This window comes from Opisthocomus hoazin, chromosome 1 (genome assembly GCF_030867145.1).
Source record: "Opisthocomus hoazin isolate bOpiHoa1 chromosome 1, bOpiHoa1.hap1, whole genome shotgun sequence".
In the NCBI taxonomy this organism is placed as follows: domain Eukaryota; kingdom Metazoa; phylum Chordata; class Aves; order Opisthocomiformes; family Opisthocomidae; genus Opisthocomus; species Opisthocomus hoazin.
The window spans coordinates 118,150,852-118,174,664 of record NC_134414.1 but is presented as its reverse complement, the minus strand read 5'-3'; the positions used below and the strand labels follow the sequence as shown (position 1 = coordinate 118,174,664).

The 23,813-nt window shown below is 38.0% G+C and overlaps 1 protein-coding gene across 8 annotated transcripts in view; it reads left to right on the top strand.

Moving 5' to 3' along the window:
- Nucleotides 1-23,813, top strand: part of ROBO1 (roundabout guidance receptor 1) — a 750,394-nt gene that overhangs the window by 712,983 nt on the left and 13,598 nt on the right. For 5 of the 8 annotated variants that reach the window (XM_075434010.1, XM_075434043.1, XM_075434009.1 and 2 more), the window contains 8 exons: nucleotides 3,146-3,172; nucleotides 5,798-5,840; nucleotides 9,646-9,800; nucleotides 13,163-13,498; nucleotides 15,958-16,065; nucleotides 18,744-18,888; nucleotides 19,201-19,452; nucleotides 23,215-23,624. In XM_075434010.1, the coding sequence (XP_075290125.1) occupies nucleotides 3,146-3,172; nucleotides 5,798-5,840; nucleotides 9,646-9,800; nucleotides 13,163-13,498; nucleotides 15,958-16,065; nucleotides 18,744-18,888; nucleotides 19,201-19,452; nucleotides 23,215-23,624 (1,476 nt within the window). The remainder of the gene's footprint in view (nucleotides 1-3,145; nucleotides 3,173-5,797; nucleotides 5,841-9,645; nucleotides 9,801-13,162; nucleotides 13,499-15,957; nucleotides 16,066-18,743; nucleotides 18,889-19,200; nucleotides 19,453-23,214; nucleotides 23,625-23,813) is intronic. The other 3 variants (XM_075434028.1, XM_075434019.1, XM_075434061.1) reach the window with 3 other exon arrangements.

Here is a 23,813-nt window from a genome sequence, read left to right as displayed (position 1 = left end):
CTAAAGATACTCCTACAAGTGAGATGTAAAGATGGATTTAAGGTTGGGAGCTTCCAGTATGCCCTTGCTACCTGACACTGTACCCTCTGAAAAGGAGCCAAGTGGATGGTAGTCCATTGTCCCTCTTGTTCAGCCCTGTGCTTGCTGCTGAGAATACTAACCGTGGTGTACATTACAGTAGCGCTTTTGGTGTGTGTACTTGAATTTCCTGGTGTTCTGGGGGAATGCGGTGAAGTGGCTGTTTGCAAAACCACAACAGTCAATAATACTTTCCAAGACTCTTTCATAAATACTGTTGTGAGACCTTTCGTTGGGACTGAATTCTGGGGCTATCACATCTTGCCATCTGCATTTGGTTAGAATGGCAGCACTGGGACTAACTTAAAGCATTCTTCATTTTCATGTTATTGATACCTTTTATATAAGTTTGTCAGCAGGCAAACAGTACTTTACAGTATACTCTGTTACAAACAAAGCTAGAATCTCTACTTGGAAGATCTTCTGGAGTAAAAACATGATTTCTTCTGATTCAAGAATCTTTTGATTAACCCACGAAGTTAAAGCTGAATTCAATAAGCTACAATTCATTACATCTCAAAGCAGTACCTCACAGGCACTCATAGAGTGGGAACCGTAAGTTCTGGAATGAATCAGAAAGTGGGAGACCCTGCTTTTGAAGGAATAGAGGGAGAATGTTTGATATTTAGCAATCAGAAGATAAACATAGGCTTAAAAGGTGCACACATTTTAATGTATGAAAGGTGTCGTGAGATTCACATTTTTAGTCACTTCACGAGTGAATGTGTGATGGGCAAGACAGGCGAATATAACACAAATATTTTTAAACAGTAGCAGTGTGTTACTGGGAAAAAGAAGCAGTGCTAAAAATAGCAACTGAGTGAGTGGAAACATGGAAGTAGTTCTGGAGTGTTGCAGAGTTTATGTGTCCTCTGTGCTATTAAAGTATCGATGCTTGTGGTAGACGTCAGGCACAGGTGGTTGGAGCAAAGTTGTAACCGCAGAAATCGGGGATGTATTTCACCTTTGATTTTGTTCTGCTAGGATTTCTTAGATAAGACAGACCCTGACACTGCTGCATTTGCCTGCGCTGTTTTGTTTTACTAATAGCATGCTGCCATACTGCCTTTCTACAGTTCTATCAAACTAACATCACTGTGCTTTCAGCGGTACCTATGATTAAGCAAAAGGCATACAATTTGTCCTTAAAAATGATTACTTTAATAACATCAGCCATTGTTCAAAACAGCTGTGTTTTTCAATATCTGTAAAAATATCTTTTGTGTAATTTGGTTGGGATTTTAATGAAAATACACAGAAAAGTAGGGTCTGCATCTCCATTATCAAGTATTCTTCAAGGAAAAAAGCTTTGCAGTGCATGAAGTCATGACTGCAAGCCCAAACTTTCTTCATTCTTACATTTATTTTATTTATTTTAAGATTTAGCTTCAGGCCTGACATCTGTTAAAATACTTCACTACTCCCACACATACATAGTGTGCTAGCACTCTTACACACTCAGAAGAGGTTATTAATAGAAGCTCTGAGAATTAAGTTGTTCTTTCATGTGGTAGCGATAAAGATTTCATTTAGCCGAGCTCTGTTCATCTGTTCCTCAATTCCTTAAAAAACTAAACTAGGTTTAGTGTTTCGCTCACAGGAGAGTAACGAGACAGTAGTTTAAGATTTTTTTTCATGTCCTTGTGACTGCAAATTAATTTTGAGACACTTGATTCTCTTTTGAATAGCTCTGGTTTAAATGCACCTTCTATTTTAATGAAAGCTTGTTACGATGGTTCTATATTTTTTAATGTAGCTAAATTAAACTCGACTGTGTGAAAAGGCCTAGCTCAAAGAAAATACAGTGGAATTCCCAAGATAAAGAGCTGTGCTGCAAATGAAGCCTGAGATTGACAAATGCTCAGAAGTTTTTCTTTTTTTTGCTTAGTGTCATATCCCTGGAAATAAATTGGCTTGGCAGAAGGAGGGAAAAACTGCAGCATATCTTAAATTATAACAAGACACTCTGCATGCCCCCCAAAACATCGTAGTTACTGTAAAAATTAGATTAAGCAGTTGTTCTCTTAGCCAGAACCTTTTCCTTCTGTGCCAGGTTTGCTGATCAATTTCTATCTCAAGGCTACTTTTAGTGAATATGTTGTTGTTTCTCTTGCATTTCTCTTTGCTATGAAGAGATCGAAAAGGGCGGTGTTAGCCTCTTTCTGCCCATCAGTGACAGAAAAACTATACTGTCTTGTCAACAGGAGGGGGAGCATGTGCTGATAGCAGGAGGAGGTGCTAGTGCCCTGTGTTTGGATTAGAGACCCTATTGATCCAAAGAGGATTTATAGTAGCTGTGAGAATGAAGATTGTCAAGCAATGTCATTGTTCCGTTGTTAACCTTTCCCTCGTAAAGCCAAGGGTTGAAAGGTGGAAAGGTCTCGGAAGATCTTTTACCTTTTTTTGTGGTTATTTAAGAAAGAAAAATAATAACTCTGTTGAACAGTCTCGTCTATGAAAACAAAAATTAATTGCTGCAGTAGATTTTAGTGCCTTTATTACAGTGAGAGTTGGTGCCATTCTTGATTCAGAGACAGTAAAACAGCAGTTCTCTTTGTTCCTTTATATGCTTATTATTTCCTTACTGAATACTTAAGTGTGCTTATTAGTTCAGCGTAATGAGCATTTGCTTAGTGAACTGCAGATAAGATTCAATAGGACCTTGATAAGGCTTTGTTAAGGAATTTGTCATTCTGCATTCTAAAATGATTAACAGTGTGGGGTTTTTGTTTGTCCTAGGATTTTCAGAACAACTTATAATACCTTAAAATAACTGAGGGGTATTTGAAAGGCTAAGCCACAGTCCAGTCCCCTCAGAAGCACAATAGAATATCATAGAAGATCAGGAGCACAATAGAATAATACATTTTTTCAGAATGGTACCTGCAGAGACAAGCTTCTTTCTGAATCACAAATTTAATTTTATACCTATGTCAATGTGACTGAACTACTGGGTTATATACATTTGTCTTATGTTCAGCTGTCTGCTAGATTTATACTAATGTGGTATGTTTCCCTTTCTCTCTTCAGCTTAATAACCAGTTTGTATTTTGTTTTGATTTTTCAGTCCCGTCTTTTACCTTCACACCAACAGGTATATATTTGCACTTTTCCCCGCTTCTTTGTTACTTTAGCATGTGTTTGTGGTACTGTTTCTCTTTTTCTGACATAACCAGCCCAGCTGTTCTGAAGACTTTTTAAACAATATCATTAATGACAGGTAGCATTATTTTGTTCTCTAAGTGGTACATATTTGCTTTGTAACTGACACTTTTTTGCCATTTGTGTGTACCATTTTGTAGCATGTTTGTACAACCTGGGCTCTTTCCTTGCGTTGCAATGGAGTGGTGTGGCCTTCTGCATCTAGTGATGTGAAAGGTGCTTCTAATGCAGGAGGGATGACTTAGCAGAGCCCAGATGCTGACTTGAAAAGGATTCAGTGGGATTATAGTTGGTGAAATGTTTGCTTCTTTTCTCTCCTCTGAATCTGCATTAATCCGGTGACCTGGGAGTTGTCTGCTTTGGAAGTTACAGAAAATGAAAGTGTTACAACAGTTAGATTTCTTTGCTTGCTGCCGTGAGCTGTATTTGTGCTATCAAGTTTTAAAATAATCATCCTGTTCTGCATAAACAGAGGTGCACTTCAAATGCAGGGTGGATTTAAAATCATCTTCTATTACTTTTTTCTGGGAAATGTGCAAAATGTGACATAACCAGAACCATAGCCCGCCAAAGTCCATGAGGGCTTTTCCATTCTGTAGAGCTGACCTTCGGTCGGTCCCACAGTCCAGCAGCTCAGCAGCACTTCCTCTGCAGTGGATACAGTTCAACACATCCAATACCCACCAGTATGCTGCAGGCATTGCTTTTAGCTCCAGCCTGAGTGAGCAGACAGGTTGTTTCTTCCTCTTTTGTTCTAAATCCCTTCTTTTCACAAGAGGTCTAGGAGACTTGCAGGACGTGTGTATCCAGGCGGGACAAAAACCACCTGCCCCCTCCTCTGCATACTCACGTTAGCAGGGCACATCAGCTCAAAATCAGCACTGTATTAATTTGGCCTCTGGGTAGCAGCTGAGTTACACCTTTCCAAGTCGGACCGCAGATGAAGCAATCTCATGTCTGTCTGTGTTCATCCACACAGGCCTAATCACAGTGGGTTAGACTCTTATCCACGAGCTTTTAATCACATTGAATAGTACCTTGTTTCAAAAGTCAGCCTGTTATGTTCAGTGGAGTTGCTTACTGTTCAGCATGAGTCAGAGTGGCCCTTAATGTTTCTGAAGTCCTTTGAGATCCGTGGTGGAGACTAATTCAGACTATTATTATTTTGCTGTTACCTTAATTGGCTTAACAGAGGGCTTCTGTTGCAATTGCAGTTGTAGCACACTACTGAAATTCTGCTGAGGTTGGTAGGTTTGCTAACGTATATTTTCTCAGTTGGATTCTTAACGTTGAAAGAAAGTATCAGGGCTCTGTAAGATAAATCAGAGCTGCAAAATAAATAGGACTGAGATTCTTAAAGAAGAAATTGGAAAAAAACACAAAGTATTTAAAACATATGAAGGAAAAAAAAATCCTTTTTCAATCCAGGATCGCAGTCATTAGTTCCATTGACTTTAAATGGAACCAGATCCTCTTCTTTAGCATTACCTATACTAAAAGACTTACCTGTAGCAATGCATCCTACATTTTAATCCTGTTACTGTAATCACTGCCAGCATTTATCTCTTTCTTGCAGACTCCCAGTTTGGAGTTCTTAAGAGCAGATTTTGACTGCTTTTTTTCAACACAGTCCTAGCTGGAAAATGTAGAATCCGCCACCATTTGCAGGAAGGCAATCTCCTTAACCCTTTGCCAAACCCAATGCAAACCTGCAGAATTTATAGCACTGTTTCTTCTTGGATGTTTGCATCCTAAAAGCTAACTTTTCAACCATGATGCTTCCTGTGAAGAATATGCAATCTGTGCCAACAAATAAATGCATGTGGACATCCACTTTGCTAATGTGTAATGCTTCTGAAATGCTAGCAGAACTGCTCCTTCTAATTTAGGAAGTATTCTTTCTGGCAGACATTTTTTACCAAGATTTATACATTTAAATTTTTAGGTTAAATGTATCATTAATAAATCCAATTGTAAAATGTTGTAAAATGTGAAGCTTCTGCGGACTTTTAGAGTGTGCTTGTTCCATGAGTACAGTGCAGTAACATTTAGAGGGAACATTTGTTTTTGCAGTATGTGCAGCTGTAATGAGCCATTGTTTACACTGGAAGTAGGGTCTGTTATAGAATCATGATACCTCTTTAATCTTACCAAAATAATAACGTAGAGCAAAGCTTTAACATCTAGCCATGCATGAAATAAATATATGACCTAAATTCTTCCACAGAGTAACTCCACTGAAGTCAGCAGAGTTGTGTTAAGTTCAGCCTGATGTATGGCTTCCTGCTTTCTTAAGCGATACATATGTGTTTGTGTTTTACAGAACTGAAATATAAAACTTTACTGGAGCTAAGACTAGCAGTTATCAAGCAACACAAGTTTTATGTATAAAGTTGCATCTAAAGGATCAGCTTGCAGAATGAGACTTAGAATTATTGTATAAACTGCACGCTTACTGTCTTAGCTAAAATGAAACAAAGGCAAATTTAATACTGCTATTTAAGGAGTCTTTTATGATTTTTAAATTATTTTCTTTTTTTATCTTTAACTATTTCAGTAACGTATCAGAGAGGAGGAGAGGCTGTAAGCAGTGGAGGCAGGTAATTATATGCTTTATTTTTAAAGCTATAAATTGTGTGCGACTAAATTTAAGGATTCTAGGAGTACAATTGTCCTTGTAAATGATAGCACAATAATCACTTGCAAAGATATGTTTTAATTTATCATATTAATTTTTACATTTTGACTATACATTTTTTTTTTAGAAAGAGGATATATGATTTGAGTTTTTAGGTTGATATCCAAAGAATGAGTCGTAATAGTTTCAGCTTTGTTAGCCTGTTAAACTGCATCTCAAAAAATGAGCAGCAGAGGGAGCACTTTAACTTCAAAATAAAGACCTGGCTTACTAGCTGATTAAGGGAGTAAAAGTAATTAAGTCGTGGCATTTATGGAGATTAAGAAATATAGCTGGTTCACAAATACTACACAGAAAGAAAACGTTTATTGGAAACCATTGCTGAAGAGAGAAATGGCTTATAAGGTGACTTTTTAAGAAAAAATCTTGCTATGAATGCAAAAGGGTTAAAGCATTGCTTACAAGAGGTGGCACACTGAAGGAGAGGGAAACAGGTAAGTTTAAAATTTAAAGCCCTCCACTTTGAGATCCTAGCCCCTTCCAGACTGAGGATTTAACTAAAACATGTTTACTGGGTTTATGTTATTATTTAATGAATTACTTACATTATCACTTAATGAATTACTGTAGTAGGCTTGGTGGTGTTGGGCTGACGGTTGGACTTGATGATCTCAGAGGTCTTTTCCAACCTACAATTCTATGATTCTATGAATGGCAATGGACAAAAAGGTAGTTTACATTTCCTGTGTAAAGGTGGAGTTTTCTCCAGGGGGCAAAATAACGATTTTAGCAAAAAGGCAGGTCGGAGCAGTGTCACTTTAGTACCACACCTTTTTTTCTCCTAGGTCACACTCAGGCCTACCGTTTTATAAGCTGCTCAGTTAAAGATTTGGCATGAAGCTGCAATAAACTCTAAAATCTCAGAGAGCAGCTGGGCAATAAATTCCTGTATCAATTTCTGTTTCACAAGTGGCATCTTGTGATTCCTAATTGGCAAGACCATACAAAACATTGGTAGTGGTAAAGACTAGGCACAAAATTAACTATTCCCAGTCTTCATGAACGCTGTGCAGAGGTGAGGCTACTCTGCTGCTGCTGCTGCTGAAGCTGGCATGTTGAGAGCAGTTGCAGCTATCTCTGCCCAGCACTGTGTGCTGCTGTGTTGTCGTAGCCACAAAACCATGGAGCAAAACCTCTAGAACAGTTACCAAGTGATTTTTGAATGGACAAATCTGTAAATCACTGGGTTGCTGCCTTCACCCCAGGACAGTGGGAAAATAAGAGAGAACAGAGATGAGCCCTCTCTTCCCCTGACAAGGTTGTTCGAAAAGGTACGCAGTTAACATCCTTTGTATTCTTTGTGCCACTGTGCTTTCTCTCACTTCCCATAGCACAAGCTAGACAAAGCACACTCACAGAGGCCCAGAGGACAGAAATGAACCCAGCAGTGTCTACAATTGTATACAGTCATTTTGGTACTGCTAGAGGAGCGGCGTAATTCTTTACTGTCCTAGTCTTAAGGATCAGTGCCACAATCTAGCAGTGTAATTGATTCAAGTTGCTAACATCTATACTGCTTTTGTTCATTTGCATATATAGCATTTATGAGGTGTAAGACATTGTGCAATATTTTGTAGAATATGAAACATACTTCTGCAATGTGAAGAAATGGGTGTTATTTTTAGAAATGAAACCTTTACTTTGATTTCCAAACCTAAGGTTTTCACTTCCTTACATTATATTTACAATGTTTTGGAGAGGTTTAGCATTTTTGCCAAGTGCAGTTACATAAGCATGGTAAAACATTGTTCAGAATTCAAAATGTCACAGTGATATTTTTCAACATAATCCCCACTTCTGCGGTGCTGAAAAAAATAACTGTTTCTGTGTCAATCCCTTTTTTAGGCAGTATTCAAGTAATGGCAGTTGTGGTGGATTGACTCCAGGCAGCAGCCAGGCAGCCACACAGCCGCTAGCTCAGTCCGCCCCTACCCTAGACCCAGTATAGTGATACAAGGTTTCAAAGAATTTGCTACAAAGGTTAAACACCTTTGGAAATTATGATCTCTGATCATCACCAGGCTATGGAGCTGTAAAGCAAACATCTCTTGCCTACAGTTCCTCTTAAATGACTCCAATGAGTAGAGTTTTTTCTACTTACATACCTCACACTACATTTTTTACATGACAGCAGGTGTGAATGAAAAGAAATTTTAGAAGCAAAGGACCTTTAACTCTCTATCCAAAAATCCAGTATACAGGTCTTGAAAGTGCTGGAACATTCTGGAAGTCTTTGTCTCCTCCAAATGCCTTGAGGTGTAGGTTCATTGTAAAACAGGGTGGTAGAGGAAAAAAGCGGGTATTTCAAATCAGCTGACCTGCTCACAGGACTACATAGCTGTACATCTATTTCAGATTTACAAAAAATACTTGCTTAGTGCATAGATATTGGCTGGTTTGTTAGCCTGACAGTAAATGAAGCCTCATCACCTCCTATGTTAAGTTGATAGATGACATATGCAGTACAGAAATAAATATACACATATATGTATACATGTTCTAAATGTCATTCTAGGACTATGACTTAAACCTGTGGCAGTGACAGACTATATCCCCCATAAAGAACTGCATACAGTTGGTATTCTCAACTTGCAGTTTAAGAGGATTAGCATATTTTATTTTTGAAGAGCATTACGTCTAATATTATGAGACTAATTTCTGCACTATTCAAATGGAAAGTTGCCTGTTAAATCCTTTGATGAAATAGACTGTGTTCACGTTTTTTTATATATATATGACAGTGGCTAAAATTATCTATTTTTAAAAGCACCTTGGTTATCAAAGGCAATTTCAGGTTGTTAGAGAATGCTACTTATATGGGGCTTTTTAAGATGCCATTACATTGTTAGTGTGAAAACTGAAGAGGCACCAAAGATTCTACAAAACATTCATCAGAGCATCTTTCACGCTCACTAGAAAAATTCAGCAGCTTGGAAAACAAGAAATGCTATTTTTTTTCTTCTGATGGCAGCAATACACTTTATTCCAAGCGCAGCCAATATGCTGCATTGATACCTGGATGTTTTTAAAGGTGTTTAGTATTCCCGGTTACTTTAAACTTGCTTAGGAGCTGCTGCTGTACTGCCCACATGAAGATTAAGCGAGTGGCATACTCATTAACAGAGATGTATTGCACACTCAGTATGCTTAGTGAGATCCAAATACTCCCAAGTGACAGAGGTTTCTGTAATCTGCTGTTCCTTTTGATCCACTACAGCAGTACTATCTGACGGTGAGGAGAAGTTGGCTTCATAAATCACTAAGAATTTGGGAGTATTCAGATCCAAACTCAGCTCTTGCTTCCGTTTTTTGTTTGTTTGACTTGCCAATTTACCCTTTTTTTTATCTTGCTTTCTTTAAGAAAGGGAGAAGGAGCAGAAAAATATACAACTTTCCCAGAAAAAAAATTTAATTAAAAAAATCCCCAAACCAAAATGACAGGTAAATGTTGCACACCAATATATATGTATAAACTGAACTGATGTTGTCCTTGGCTGCTCACTTCAGAGTGTCTTAGCAAGGAAAAGGTTATATAGCAGACTAGAAACCGTTAAATAATTGAATCAAGTTGTATTTTCCAATGCTCAAGCCTTTAAATATGTGATTTTTTTTTTTTTTGTAATATCTAACCTTTTGAAAAGAATGTAATGGCAATGTGAAAATGCTTTTGCTTAATTTTTTGAAATGACCAAGCTTTGTTTTTAAAGGCCAGGACTCCTAAACATCAGTGAACCAGCCACTCAGCCATGGCTAGCAGATACTTGGCCTAACACAGGGAACAACCACAATGACTGCTCCATCAACTGCTGCACTTCTGGCAACGGCAACAGTGACAGCAACCTTACGACGTACAGTCGACCAGGTTAGATATGTTTCTACCTTGCTAAGGAATCTTCTTTACAGAGTGTATGCTTCTAATACCTGATAGAGTGTACAGGTTTGTTTGGGGTTTTTTATTTTCAATGCATTTAGACTTACTATAGTTTCTCCTCTGTGTCATGATTATGCTTTCGGTCCCTTTTTGTATCCCTTTTTTCAGTCCCCTTTGGATAGTTGTAGCAAGCTGTAGGCTGAAGGAGCCCCTGCGAAGTTCAGTGTCACCAAAAGTCACACTGAACTGATATGTTTCAGAATCTGAAAAAGAGCACATAAGATCATTTTTAGGTTGTTCTGTACATCCTTATTGCTTGGATGGAGAAGGAGAAGTACTAAAATGACACGTGAGATTTTTCCTTCTGGTTTGAATGTGATGGGAAGCAAGAAATAAAATATTGCTACATTGCTATTGTAAGACAGTCATCAATCTACTTTGGCACATTCATAACCTCCCTTGGGGTGCTGTTCTGTACAAAATTGGATAGCTGGTGTTCTGTCTAGGGCACGTGGATAAAGAAGTTAACTTCACATTTTAAAAGCAATTACGAAATGTTAGGTTAAGTGGTAGTTCCTAGGAGCCTGAGCAGGACTCAGAGTGCCCTTGAAGAAAACTTTGGGAGTTCCATGGGAATACAGTTGGGGAAATATATCTGGAAGCGCTGACTGTTGCCCATAGTGTTTTAAATGGCCTTAGGTTCCTTTTTGTTTTTTGGTTTGTGTTACTGAAGAGGAGTGAAAATTAGGGTTTTCCACTACCAGCATCTCCTGCTTATTTTTGCTAGTAGCATTTCCCAGCATTTTGGAGAGGGAGTATGATTGCCTATAGTGAAATTGCGTAAGTGCAAACCAGCATTACCTCCTGTAATTAATGTGAAACCAGTCATGACATGATCATGGTAATTAATCTCCTGCAATATGCTGTCTGACAGTGACCAGTGCCAGGTGCTTCAGAGGAAGGTGAGAGATTTTAACATTAGAGACTGGTATCTTACCCTGCCCGAGGATATCACGTTCACAAATACCTATGTAAAAAGATTTCTCATATAGAGATACTTTATTGTGGCAAGTACAGACATACCAAGTTCTAGTAACTGAAACTAAACAAATTTGGAAAAGGAAGAGAATGTATGTTTCTGAGAACTGTAAACTATTATAACAACTTGTCATGAGATGCAGTGGATTCTTTTTCAATTTAGCTTTTATTTTAAGCTTGGTTGTGTTGCAAAGTGGTTCCTTCATTTCAAGCAGAGCTTATGAGATTGAGGGTCAGACAAGATGTTCATAGTGGTCTCTTCTGTACTGGAAAATCTAACAAATATTCTTAATTATGTCAGCTTGGGCTTGGCTTATGCTCTGAAGCAGCAGAGTTGGATATCCCCTCTATAGCTCTGAATATGCTAAGTAACTGTGCATTTTTAATTTCTTTTAAGTATAGTACTGTTTTCCAAGTTTACAAAATGAGAACGGATTGTTTGAAAAGTAGAAGCTATTAAAAAAATCGAGCAGAATAAATCTTCTGTGATGTAGATAAACTAGTTTTGTTTAAGTATTTTGTATAAGGAATTCTAATGTGTCTATGTAAAGAAATGTAGCTACTGCATATACTGTATTGATTATATTGCCCTCCACACAAATTGGATGTAGCTGAAAATGGAAGGAGTTAAAAATACATGTAAGTGTCTCTGCAAGGGTTTTATCACAAAGCATGAGGTATTAGGAATGAAGTGTATGCTGCATGTATAATTGCCCAATATAATACAATAGACTTGGAAAGGAGGAAAGACTAGCATGGTTTCAGTAGGTGAGAGAAAAAGCAGATATCCAAACATTTTAAAAGTAGAAATCAGGAATTTGAAGACTCTAAAGCAATGAAGAATGGCTCACGTGAGAAAAAGAAATGTATCAAACAGTAAAACCTTCAAAAAACACAAGCTGGGGGGCATGAAGTGTGCAATGAGAAGTTGAATGTGGCATGTTCTGATTCTGTTCCTTAATCACGGAAAATGTGGATCAGTGGTTTTCTTCCTCAAGTAGTGTTTTATTTCCCTTTTTCAGGAAACATTTCTCAAAAAAGATGCATGTTTTAGGGAATATCTTTGAAATTGAACATCCTCTATATTTAATGGTTATCTCATTTAGTAGAATGGTCAAATCCTGAATTCTGTACTTAGTTTTGCTTGGCACCCTCTCCAGTAAATTAATTGTGGCCACAGGTAATGGACTTCAGGTTTCGAATCAAAACTCATTAGCATAAATACAACATCTTTTAAAAGAGGAAAACTGTCTTCCTGGGGATTGGTATGTAATTATTGATGCATTAATCAGCTGGCAAATGAGAATTTTTGCTCAATGTTCATTAAATGCTGGTTTCACAAAGCCTTATAACTGCCGACCCACAGACTGTGTTATTCTGTTCGGTATACTTCCAGTAGACTGGAGATGGAGAGGGAAAAAAGCATGTGGAACTGCTGTCATGCAGAGGCAAGAGAACCTGGAAAGGCAGGCACACTGGTTCACAAGGTGGTGGACAGAGCATCAGTACCTGTCTAATTTACTCTATGCAACAAGTGGTGATCTCATGATGCAATAACTATTAGAAGAATGAATTCATGCTGTCTGGATGATCGATACTTAGCATACAGAACAATGCTATTACTATGCTATTACTTATTTTGCAATATCCAAAGCAACAAAAAATTAGAAAAAATTCCAGGTTGCTTTTCTGTCCTTGTTTCAAACCAAAATATGAGATTGTACAAGGAAACGATGATGAAATAAAGGCTTCCTACTGGGTCCTGAGTTACCTTTCACGTTGTATTGTTTCTCTTTAATTCTGTTGTGTGTAAACACTTTTCAGTCTGTTTCATAAAAATCGGTTGTAACTCTGTTTCTGATCACAAGTGCAAGAAAGTCTAAATGTTGTAGAGATGGCGAGATGACTCTCATGTTTAGTTCCATTCCAACTATTAAGTTTTGGTTGATTTATTCTTTCAATGCAAATTATTTTAATCACAATTATTGACTGGAAATCTATGCTGCTTTGAGAATAATGTCTAAAAATGTGAATGCTTATGTGGCCACTGTAGAAAAAGCCCAGCAAGGTAAGTCATTGTAGATACAATTCAGGAGGTCTGAATTTACAGCGAATCAAAACAGTGAACACTGCTTTTGAGGCAGTAGCTTATAAGGTAAATAATACTCTGTAAAGTATTTAGTTAATTACGGTATCTCTGCTTCATGGATGCAAGCCATATAGTTATGCACTGAAAGTTTTTAAAGGGCATTTCATTGAAAGTATAGTGTAAGCGAACAGAATGACCTTTTCTTTTTTCTTTCCTCTGTGGTTAGCCGATTGTATAGCAAATTACAACAATCAGCTGGACAACAAGCAAACAAACCTGATGTTGCCTGAGTCAACTGTATATGGTGACGTGGACCTCAGCAACAAAATCAATGAGATGAAAACCTTCAATAGTCCAAATCTAAAGGACGGAAGATTTGTCAGCCAGCCGGGGCAGCCCACTCCTTATGCCACCACTCAACTCATCCAGTCAAATATCAGCAATAATGTTAACAATGGCAGCGGGGATACGAATGAGAAACACTGGAAACCCTCTGGGCAGCAAAAGCAAGAGGTTGCACCCATACAGTACAACATAATGGAGCAAAACAAATTAAACAAAGGTGAAGAGCTTTTAGCTTGTTTCTCCTCTTTAGGCATCAGAAGAGTTTTGACCTTCTGGTGCTGGGAGTCCAAAGCTTTTAGGTTCAGCAATTACAGACTTCTGTGGTGCTTTTAGACTTCTCCCTCTTTACATTTAGAAATCCGTAGTTAGCAGTGTCAGAAAGTTAATTAGCACCACAATAACCTTCAGATATTGAATTTATTGTAAAAAATTAGAAGCTGTGTCTTTAGAAAAGAGTTAAATACATTTGCTAGGGATTTCAGTTTAATTTAAATTTAATAGTAATTAAGGGATTGGTTAGGACAGAGGCCAGATATTTTATTCATGAGCCAGATGCATGGTAGTCACATTATACTCTACCTTAAATTTTAAATAGGTCAACCCACTCTTCCCAGTCGTGGATGGAGACTAATTAAATCTACGTGTTCATGCAAACGAATGAAATTTTGCATATCAAACTCTGTACAATTGTATTGTGTTGTACACGAGGGACACAAATGGAGTGATCCAATTCATTTTAGACTTGTTCCTAGCAAGGCTTCGATTCACATATTGAGAGGCAATGCTACTGCACGCAGTTTTGGAAACTAAATTCCTTTGTTACCCTGACTGAAGTCTGTGGATCAAGAAGCTAAAAATAAATTGATCTCAGTGTTAACGGGAAACATCAGATTGTACTTTTGTGGCCTTGAGGGCATGGTTCTTTAATATAATGTGTGGGAGTTGGAAGAAATAGGTATGTGATTGCTTGCTAGTCCTCCAGGCTACCATACAACCTCTTTTAATAATCTGATTTGCAAAACAGTATCCCTAGGAACTGGACCCATTCTAACTTGGAACTTTTTGCATGGATTGTTGTAACCTAAGTGGTCGCACAGTGATAAGTTATCCAGTAAAAAGATACATTTCGTTACAGGAATGTTGATTTCTCTACCGGACCCATCTACTCACAGCGGAGTTCAAAGGGCAATATAAAATGTGACAGTTTCCCTTGACATAAACATGTCAAAAGAAAATTCAATTTTTGTGGCTCCTTACTAGAGGGTGAAAGCTGTATTTTTTTGTAATTATGTTTTCTTTCATGAACCGTGTATTACATATCTGTTTTGGAATTAAAACATGTTTGGTTTTTATGCCCTGGAAGATACTGCATCTTTCAAACTGTGTATATTACAGCTGCATATTCTGTAGCATATTGTAGTGTGGAAAGGCCCCCTTAAAGCATTGTCTGCTGACAGTCATATATACATATTTCAGAGTGTTGATTTACTGTTTATCCTCTGTGTAAACATATACGGTATGTAGGGCTTCACTGTGGTCTCTGGAATGCAACTAGGCTGAGAAACTATTACGGAATACACTCTGGTGTGGAATTTATCATTTTGCTCTTTTTCCCATGCTTACATTATCACAAACATTGCTGCAGCAGATGGGGACTGGATTCTTAGTTTTGTTTATTTTTGTTTTGATTTGCTGTTTTATGAGTCAATATTCTGATTGTGATTTTCTCATTTCCTAAGTCAAAACCATCTTGCTGACGATTATACCTATAGTTTTTGTGATGGGAAATAACCATTTTGATGAGTTACGTGCTGTACTTCATTGTCACTACTTTATGTCCAGTGGTTCTGTTTATGATGCAGTTTTATTTGCTGTACGAAGAGCTACTCAGCTCCTTTCTGTTCTCTGTAAACTATAATTCCTTTTTTGGCATGAGAGTACTGTTTTGTCAGATGAGTATTTTACTTCCGATAAAGTTTTACAGATCTGGTTGCCAAATCTAGATTGAAAAGTAGCATATGTATATCAAGTGCTTTGGAACTGGAGAAGAAAGTTATGGTAACAGTCATTAGCAAAAAAAGGCCCTGCCTGAAGCTAGAACCTGCTTGACCCAGTGTAAATAGAAATCTTTTTGGAGCCAGCAGGCATTAAACAAAGCCCTCTTCTGTTGTAAACCAAATTCAGCGGAGCTGCATTGTTGCTCCAGCAGATCATTCAGCCTTTGTAATACTGGGCTGACTCTGGTGTGGGTTTGTCACCTTTGAAATACCAACAGTAGCTACCACAGTCCATTGGCTGCCCTGCATGCGTAAATTAAGCAGAGACCATGGAGAATCAATCAAGGTGACAGTCCATTCGAATGCAAAATGCTCACACAAGTTGTATATATATCCATTGAGACTTAATCGTTGCAGAGGCATTGTGACAACCCCATGCATAGGATTTCATTTTACTTCATTTTGGCTGTGGAGCTATGAAGTTCCCATGATTTTCCTTAAACTTACAATTAGGGACAAGGTAAAAATAAAACATGATTGTGGGATGAATTTCCATTCAAAAAATAAACTTATTTCTTCGTTACTATTTTCGGGAGAACTTACTTTGTGTTATAAAGCAGACATATAAAAGTACATGTGTTTCTGAAGGGTAGCATTAACTATACTATTAAACTTGCAGATTACCGGGTAAATGACAACATTGCTCCAACTATTCCGTACAACCAGTCATATGACCAGAATACAGGTGGATCCTACAACAGCTCAGAGAGAGGCAGTAGTACATCTGGTGAGTATCTACAGTGTTTACCAGACTTTGGTTTTCTGCTGTTTGGACGCCCTACCTGTAGTTAGGCCTAGTTACTGGACTTACAGAACGGGTGATGGAGAGGATGACGGGGATTGCAGGTGACACTGACAGTAATACAGCACAGGGATGTTAAACGTAATAAAAAATGGCCCAATAGGTGCCTATATTTCTGTTGCATCCTAATGATTGCTTAGTGCCATCTAAATGTCAATTAAATAGTTGATTGTCCAAAATTGTGGAAGTCATGAAATCAAGTAGAAGTTGGATTTCCTGATGTTAATGCCCTACTGGTTAATACTATAGACTCCAGCTGGGCAAGTCACAGAAAGTTTTTTCAGCTGTCACAAAAAAGAGGATTTTAATTTTGTGTATTACCTTCCTGGTACGTTACTGACTTCTTTTCCATCTCTTGGGTCTGCTCATCCAAGACAATCGTGTTCGTGAACAGGTTCAAGATACAAGAACATTTGGGTGATACCTAACCGCTTTAAGAAATTTTTAATTTTTAAATTAAACCCGTACATTTTATTGAGTAAAAAAGCGTGCATGCATACATGCAGTTTTTATGGATTTCAGTGGCAGCGTGTCAGAACTATTCTTGTACATCATTCAAATGTAGGTAGTAGATAATTAAAGTCAAATTTGGTTTCTCATCAGCATCTCCTATGCAAAATATCTAAAAGTCCTTCATAATAATCTTGAAACAAGACAGCTTTTTGTGCTGGAGAATGCTGACCAGGCCACTGAAAATGCACTCTGTGCTTTGAAACCACAAAATATGGTTTAATTCAACAGTTACTGCTTCTCATCGTGATATCACCTGTTCCATTTCAGCTTTGATTTCTGGTAGAGGTGTATGAAATGTTCAGAGCTAAACCAGAAGTTACACTTAAGCTTTGAAGTCTGATACTTAGCCTACATTTATTTACATCCAGGCAATTATAGGCTGAGTTATGGTGACATACAGCAGCTCCCTGGATTTTACATCTACTAATTGAGAGGAGGACTTTCCTTCTCACCTTTTGTTCTGCTGTTGCTTTTGATAGCCCAGTGGCCTTTATCCTAACCTGGCTCTATCTTAGCTGATTGTGACTGAGGCACAGCAGAGATGTAAACATGTAGATGAGCCTGCTGTGCCTTTGGGTGACCTCAATTCTCAGTGGCTGGGGTGAGATAAGCACGGCTCACGATTCTCCCAGCTGCTCAGGGGTGTTCTTCTGGGACCCAGCCTTTTGCCCATTCCCGGGTCTACAGCACTGGGATGTGGTGCTGAGCCTATACTCAATGGTGTTAGACCTGAAATTCAGTGTGAAACGTCTCAGGGGTGTGAACCCCTGCAAATTAAAAATGAGAAGGTGGTATTCTCCATGCTGACACCCATTATGGTTATTCATAATGCTAACAATTTATAGTCTTATACCAAGGACTCCAGCACAAATGAAGCAAGGTGACCAGAGTAATAAATTAATTGTGCTGAACCTGGTATATATCATGGTGCTTAGGGTAGAGAATGCAGATGTTGGTCGCCTTGGGACAGTTAGAGTCTTGCTTGACATACTAAGATACCAGAAAAATAATTATATATAGCTAAAACATATTTGTATCTGGCAGCTAATGTGGGACAATAATAAGCAGAATGATTATCTGTAAGAATGGAAAATCTGAGACAGCAGAAGTGAAAAAAACAAGCTTCCTAAATCTCACTGCAGCATATTTAATCATGTGTGTAAGGCATAACTGTGGTAATATAAAGCCATGCCTCAGCTGAGGAGAGAAATATGAAGGGTTTTAAAACATACTCAAAAATACCGTGACTTTATCTACAATTAAAGAAGTAGCAATTACAAGGATGAAAATGCATGCCAAGGAACAATGGTAGAGTCAGTTCTGATCATAGCCATGTCCAAAGCTAAAATTCAAGGCCACATGAATAATTGGTCTTATTCAAAGTTACTGGAACTGTTAAAGCTCATTGTTCTGTTATGTGCTATAATTTCCCAGTAACAGTAGTTGAAAACATTTGTGTTGTACTTCATCGATCTTCTTTCTTCTTTTTTCTGTTATTTTAGTTCTTCCAGCAATTATTTTCAACTGCACCTGCCCTTTAGACTAAAACTAGTACTTTCATTGTGCCTAAAACATTTCAGTGGACAAGTACAAATTACATATATTCAGTGACTTAATGCAACAGTGGAACTTTAATAGATCATATCTGTATCATATTGTATTTTAGGTTCCAGCAATTAAATAGTATAAAGGCACTTTAGAAAATATGTCTACAGCTCATTTGTTTTAGATGATAATCTATAATTTAATTAATAGAAGTAGGAAGCTCACTCTTAATGACATTGCTTGTAAAATTCATCTACGGTTTTATCGCATTTTGGCTATTTATTAATAATTCAGGTTTTGTATCCCATGTGCTTTTTCCGTGCTGTGTAAAGTTTCTGGTTAAATTCAAGGGCTTAAAAATGTAGAGTAGTTTTACAGAGAACCTACAATTACAACTTTGTGTAAAAAATGAATGCTGGTTTATTGCAACTCAGCATAACAGTAAATTCCCAGAGAAGGGGAATCGAGACTCTTTTGTTTTTCAAAGCATAGCAGCGAGGAGATGCTTAAAAGCATTACAAATATATACTACTTTTTATTCATAGGGAGTCAAGGGCACAAGAAGGGTGCTCGGACCCCAAAGGCTCCCAAGCAAGCTGGCATGAACTGGGCAGATCTTCTTCCACCCCCTCCAGCACATCCACCTCCCCATAGCAACAGTGAAGATTACAGTCTTTCAGTGGATGAAAGGTAAGGAAAGTGAATACATCATCCGTTTCTCACTTTAATCACTAGTTAACAGAACTGTAATTTGCCCTACAAGCTGGCAGTGAGACCTTCCCTCAGTACTGTTCTGGTGCTCCGCAGCTAGCTGTAGTGTGGCTATTTAGAGCGATCGCTTACTGACAGTGGCGTACCTCCACTCAGTACGTCCTGACTAAGCTGTTTTCAGGAGCACGTGTAACAGTGATTTTTTTTTTCTGGGCTATTTATACATGTATCAGATATGCTAATTACACAGTAAAAATTGAATTCCTTATTTTCTTAAAAAATTAATTTTAGCTATGACCAAGAAATTCCTTGTCCTGTCCCACCTGCAAGGATGTATCTGCAGCAGGATGAGCTAGAGGAAGAGGAAGAAGATGAGCGAGGTCCTACTCCACCTGTCCGAGGAGCAGCTTCCTCTCCAGCCGCTGTCTCCTATAGCCATCAATCAACAGCCACTCTCACTCCCTCTCCCCAGGAAGAACTCCAGCCCATGTTACAGGACTGTCAGGAGGATCTGGGACACATACAACACCAACCTGACCGGAGGTGTGTCAGTGCAAATGTAGCGAGAGAGACGTGACAAAAATCATCCTGGCCCCACTGAAAATTCCTGTTGAATTCAGTGAGGCCAAGATTTTCCCCATGATATTTATTCTGTTAATATTTAATTTCTAATCCAGGACGCTAGAACTATTTGTAACCTAAGAAATACATAATTAAGTTGCTTTATTATTATACCATGGAAAGAAATGCAGTATATCACTTTACGGTATATTCGATGCTGACACAAGTTAAATTCACAGTCATCAGGATATTAAAGTGGTATCGTTAACACAGCTTACCATATAATTACAGTTCCATTGTTTCCAATAGATTTACTGTGTTATTACCATAAAATAGCATGCATTATTTCACAGTAACTGTGCAATTAACTTGTCACCAATATGTATGAATATATATAAATATATAATTTTTATAAGCTATAGGTTTTCCTCCTCTCATAAATCCAAATACAGGAAATTATTGCTTGCAAGATTTTCTTAACATTTCCACCTACCCTTGTTTAAAGGAATGACCAACATTAATAAAGATAGATATTTGTTATAGGGAAATTTTGTTTCTTCTCTGAGTTGCTTTTAGTACAAACTATTTTGCATGTACACTCTCACAGCTTCTCTTCATAAAGCAGTGAATTCTGAATGAGGCTTTTCATGTATGATGCTTTCACATCTTGCTTTTTGTTAAGAAGGCACAGCTTTTCCATCCCAAATTATATTTCTTTTATTATTTTTTTCCTCCAATGGTGTGTACATATTGTCTGTTACCACAAATATATGAACTTACCTGCAATATTCTAGACATACTTTTTATTTTTAGTGAAATGCAGACTGACTGTGATCTTGCCAAGTAGACTGTAGAATTTTGATTTTATTAATATAGCTTGCTGGACATCTATGGATGTATTTTGCAAATGTTTTTTGAAAAGTTGGTTCATTTTTATGTTTCCATTTTTTACATAGGCAGTAATTATTAATCTTTTTTTTAAAGGGTCTATATCTGTTTTTACTTTTGCTCCCCACTGCTACTTGGTCTGCCTTGTTTTGTTTTATGTATTCTTTATGGTAACACTTCTTGTACTGTGTATCTTTTTCTCTTCTTCTAGCTTTCCGAGTCTTTATAATCACTCTTTTTGTTAGAGGGTGGCTAATAATATTTTGCTGTAATTTCCATTGGCCCTGATATGTCACAGCACAGAAGTGTTCATTTTAATCACTTAAGTGTTCTAGGTTATTTAGAGGTTAAACTTGCTGGACACTAATGGAGAAGGGAAACGCTAAGTGAGTGATGTACTGTGAGTGACTTTCCAGAACATCAGCTACCGTGTTCTGGAAAGTGGGAGATGCATACCAACGTACAGAATGGAGCAGGCGTCACGGCAGATGTATGCAAACATGCATAACCAGCCAGCAACTGCCGAAAAAGTAGCACAAAGACTCACGGCTCGTCACCGTAAATGTCATCAGAAGTAGTGGCAAAAGTATCTGGAAGCATGTTCCAATTTAAGCTCCTAGGATGTACAGCTTACTCATTGAGTAGACTGAAAAAAATAAAATGTTTTTTTTTTTTTTTTGTTCTTCCTACAATGGTGAAGTCTAGCTTTGCTGAAAGTCTTAGAATTGTTAGTGGCTATATTTGTCTTTTTTGTCTTACTTTTTCAAATGTTGTTTCTTTTCTTTTTCCTACATCCATCTCATCAGTTTAAAAAGATTTTCATAATTTTATTTACTGGATTTGTAAGTCTTGGCTGACTATCTTTTCTATCTAACAGCGTTGATATGACCCATGGCATTGCTGTTTAGGAGTTGGATGTACTGTGCTCAACAGCTGTAGCCCATTCTGGACAGGGGGTTCTGTTTTGAGTATGGTGTGACAATACTTTCCAATTAAGAATACCTTCTGAGTGGTGCTTCTCTGTTATTTGCAGGGGGGTTGTAAATGGTGGGTTTATACTGAAAATAATGTCTGAAATATTGTTTGTCAAGCTTTTTATTAGCTTTATTGTAGTTGTGCTAAATAGTATCTCAATTTCTGATCAGAACCGGGCATCCAGAATATGATTCTGGTGGTGATGGTGTACTATAAGGTTTCTTTGTCCAGTCAGCTTGCTAGAAGTATAGCAAGCTGTGTTCTGGAAGAGTGGCCAAGCAGAGGAAAATCTAAAGATTTAGAGAGATAGCAGATGATGTCAATGCCAAAGCGAGAGCCGAGGTAGGAGACAATCTCACTGTTGAAGCGAGAACCACTGCATCAGATAAAGTGAACGAAGTGTTGTTAATTCTGTATGCCCGTGAACCAGCTGCTCTCAATTAACCTATCCTTAAAGACTGGCAGGCAAGCTATATTTTCAAGAACCCTAACATGTTTTGTAACCAGTTGCCTGTCTCCTAATACAAAAACCTAGAGAATAGGAAGGCTGGCAAGTATATTACAAGGACAGTTTCACAAAAGCTTTAAATTAAGGCAGTAAAACTTCATTGGGCAAGGTCTCTAGTCAAAGGCAGGTAGAGATTCCCATGCAGCAGTGGCTTTTGGGATTGGGGGGGGTGGGGAGTGGGTATTAAATGATTATTGGGTTTATATCCCTAACTGGCCTTTTCTTCATTCCATTCAGTACTTAATACAGCAAGTGGAAAACAATGGCTAGGTTATGTAGTCCAGGGAGGTTCTGGCTTGCTCTCACCATAAATTATTGAATTTTTCCTTGCTAAATTTTCCTTTCAGAATTAGTAAGTATTCCCATTTATTAAAATAAAAAAATCACAGCCCCCAAAAAAAGGAAAAGATTTAGTTTACGAGAGTCACCATTTGTCAATGAGATAATAAGAGGGAAAAATTGACAAAGGAAAATTACTTTGGAAATTTTTGCAAAGCAGACTGCAGTAGAAATTCCTGGTAAGCAAAGCCAACAGTACACCCATTGCTGCAGAATGTAGTTCTTCCTATCAGACAAATGGCAATTAAAAAGCACGCCTGTGGCCCTGTGAAGAAAACTTCTGAGTGAAGTATTAACTAAACTGAACATTGATCTAATGATATCTAATACTTTGCCTCTTTAAACTGGAGACACCATTACTGGTGATATAAGATTCCAATTAATTAACCCATACATCTGTATGCATTTTGGCATCCTTAAGACCTAGAACTAGCATTATGGTAGAGAAATTCTTTCTTTGTATTATCACCTAGACCAATTTAAAAACCAGTGAAATAACAATATCTCTTTTCATATCCTTCTGAATCACTGGGGTGGATAGAGAGAAAATAATGTTTGTGGAGCAATCTGTTTGGATAGAGGCATCTGTTGACATTGGTAGTTTCAACCTTCTACAGCAATATACAGACACTTCTTTTGCTCATACTCTCAAGGATGCACAAATAATTTTTTTAAATAGTCACATGAACTGTGACTACCTCTTCGACTAGCTGTACATGTGCTACTTTAGGAAGAATGAACAGCTTTATGCTAAATAAGCCAATTTTCATGAAAATTAGTAATGAAGGAACTGTATTAAAAGATCAGATTTTTTTGTGGTAGATTTCAAACTACATAGCAGTCAGTCAGTTCTGATTTACAGCAAAAATAAGAACTAAAAAAACCAACCAACACTGAAACTTTCAGATATAAATTCTGTTGATTTAAAAAGGCAAGTCAAGCTTGTTGGGAAGTACAAGAAATATTTTCATCAGTCTCCTGTTTCCTCTATGTTATGTGACTTCTGTTCTTCTTACCATTGTATTTCTATGCAGACGTCAGCCTGTGAGTCCTCCACCCCCTCCAAGGCCAATCTCCCCACCACATACCTATGGATATATCTCAGGGCCCTTGGTCTCTGATATGGATACTGACGCACCAGAAGAGGAGGAAGATGAAGCAGATATGGAGGTTGCCAAGATGCAGAACAGAAGGCTCCTTTTGCGTGGCCTCGAGCAGACACCTGCCTCCAGCGTTGGGGATTTGGAGAGCTCTGTAACAGGGTCCATGATCAATGGCTGGGGTTCAGCCTCCGAAGAAGATAACATCTCCAGCGGGCGATCGAGCGTTAGCTCTTCCGATGGATCGTTTTTCACCGATGCAGATTTTGCACAGGCTGTTGCAGCAGCTGCAGAATACGCCGGCCTGAAAGTAGCCAGACGCCAAATGCAGGATGCGGCAGGAGGTGAGTTTGTCCTCGATTTGATGGGAGAAGAAAAAAAATGGCCCCTGTGAAATATGTTTATCCACAACCGCTTCCTGGATTCCTGTTGCTCTTACAACATTTAGAAATTCAGGAGGGGGGGTCAATTTACGCTAGTGGAAGAGTCAAAAGGGGTTTTGGTGAAACGGTCCAAATAAATTGCTGCTCTAC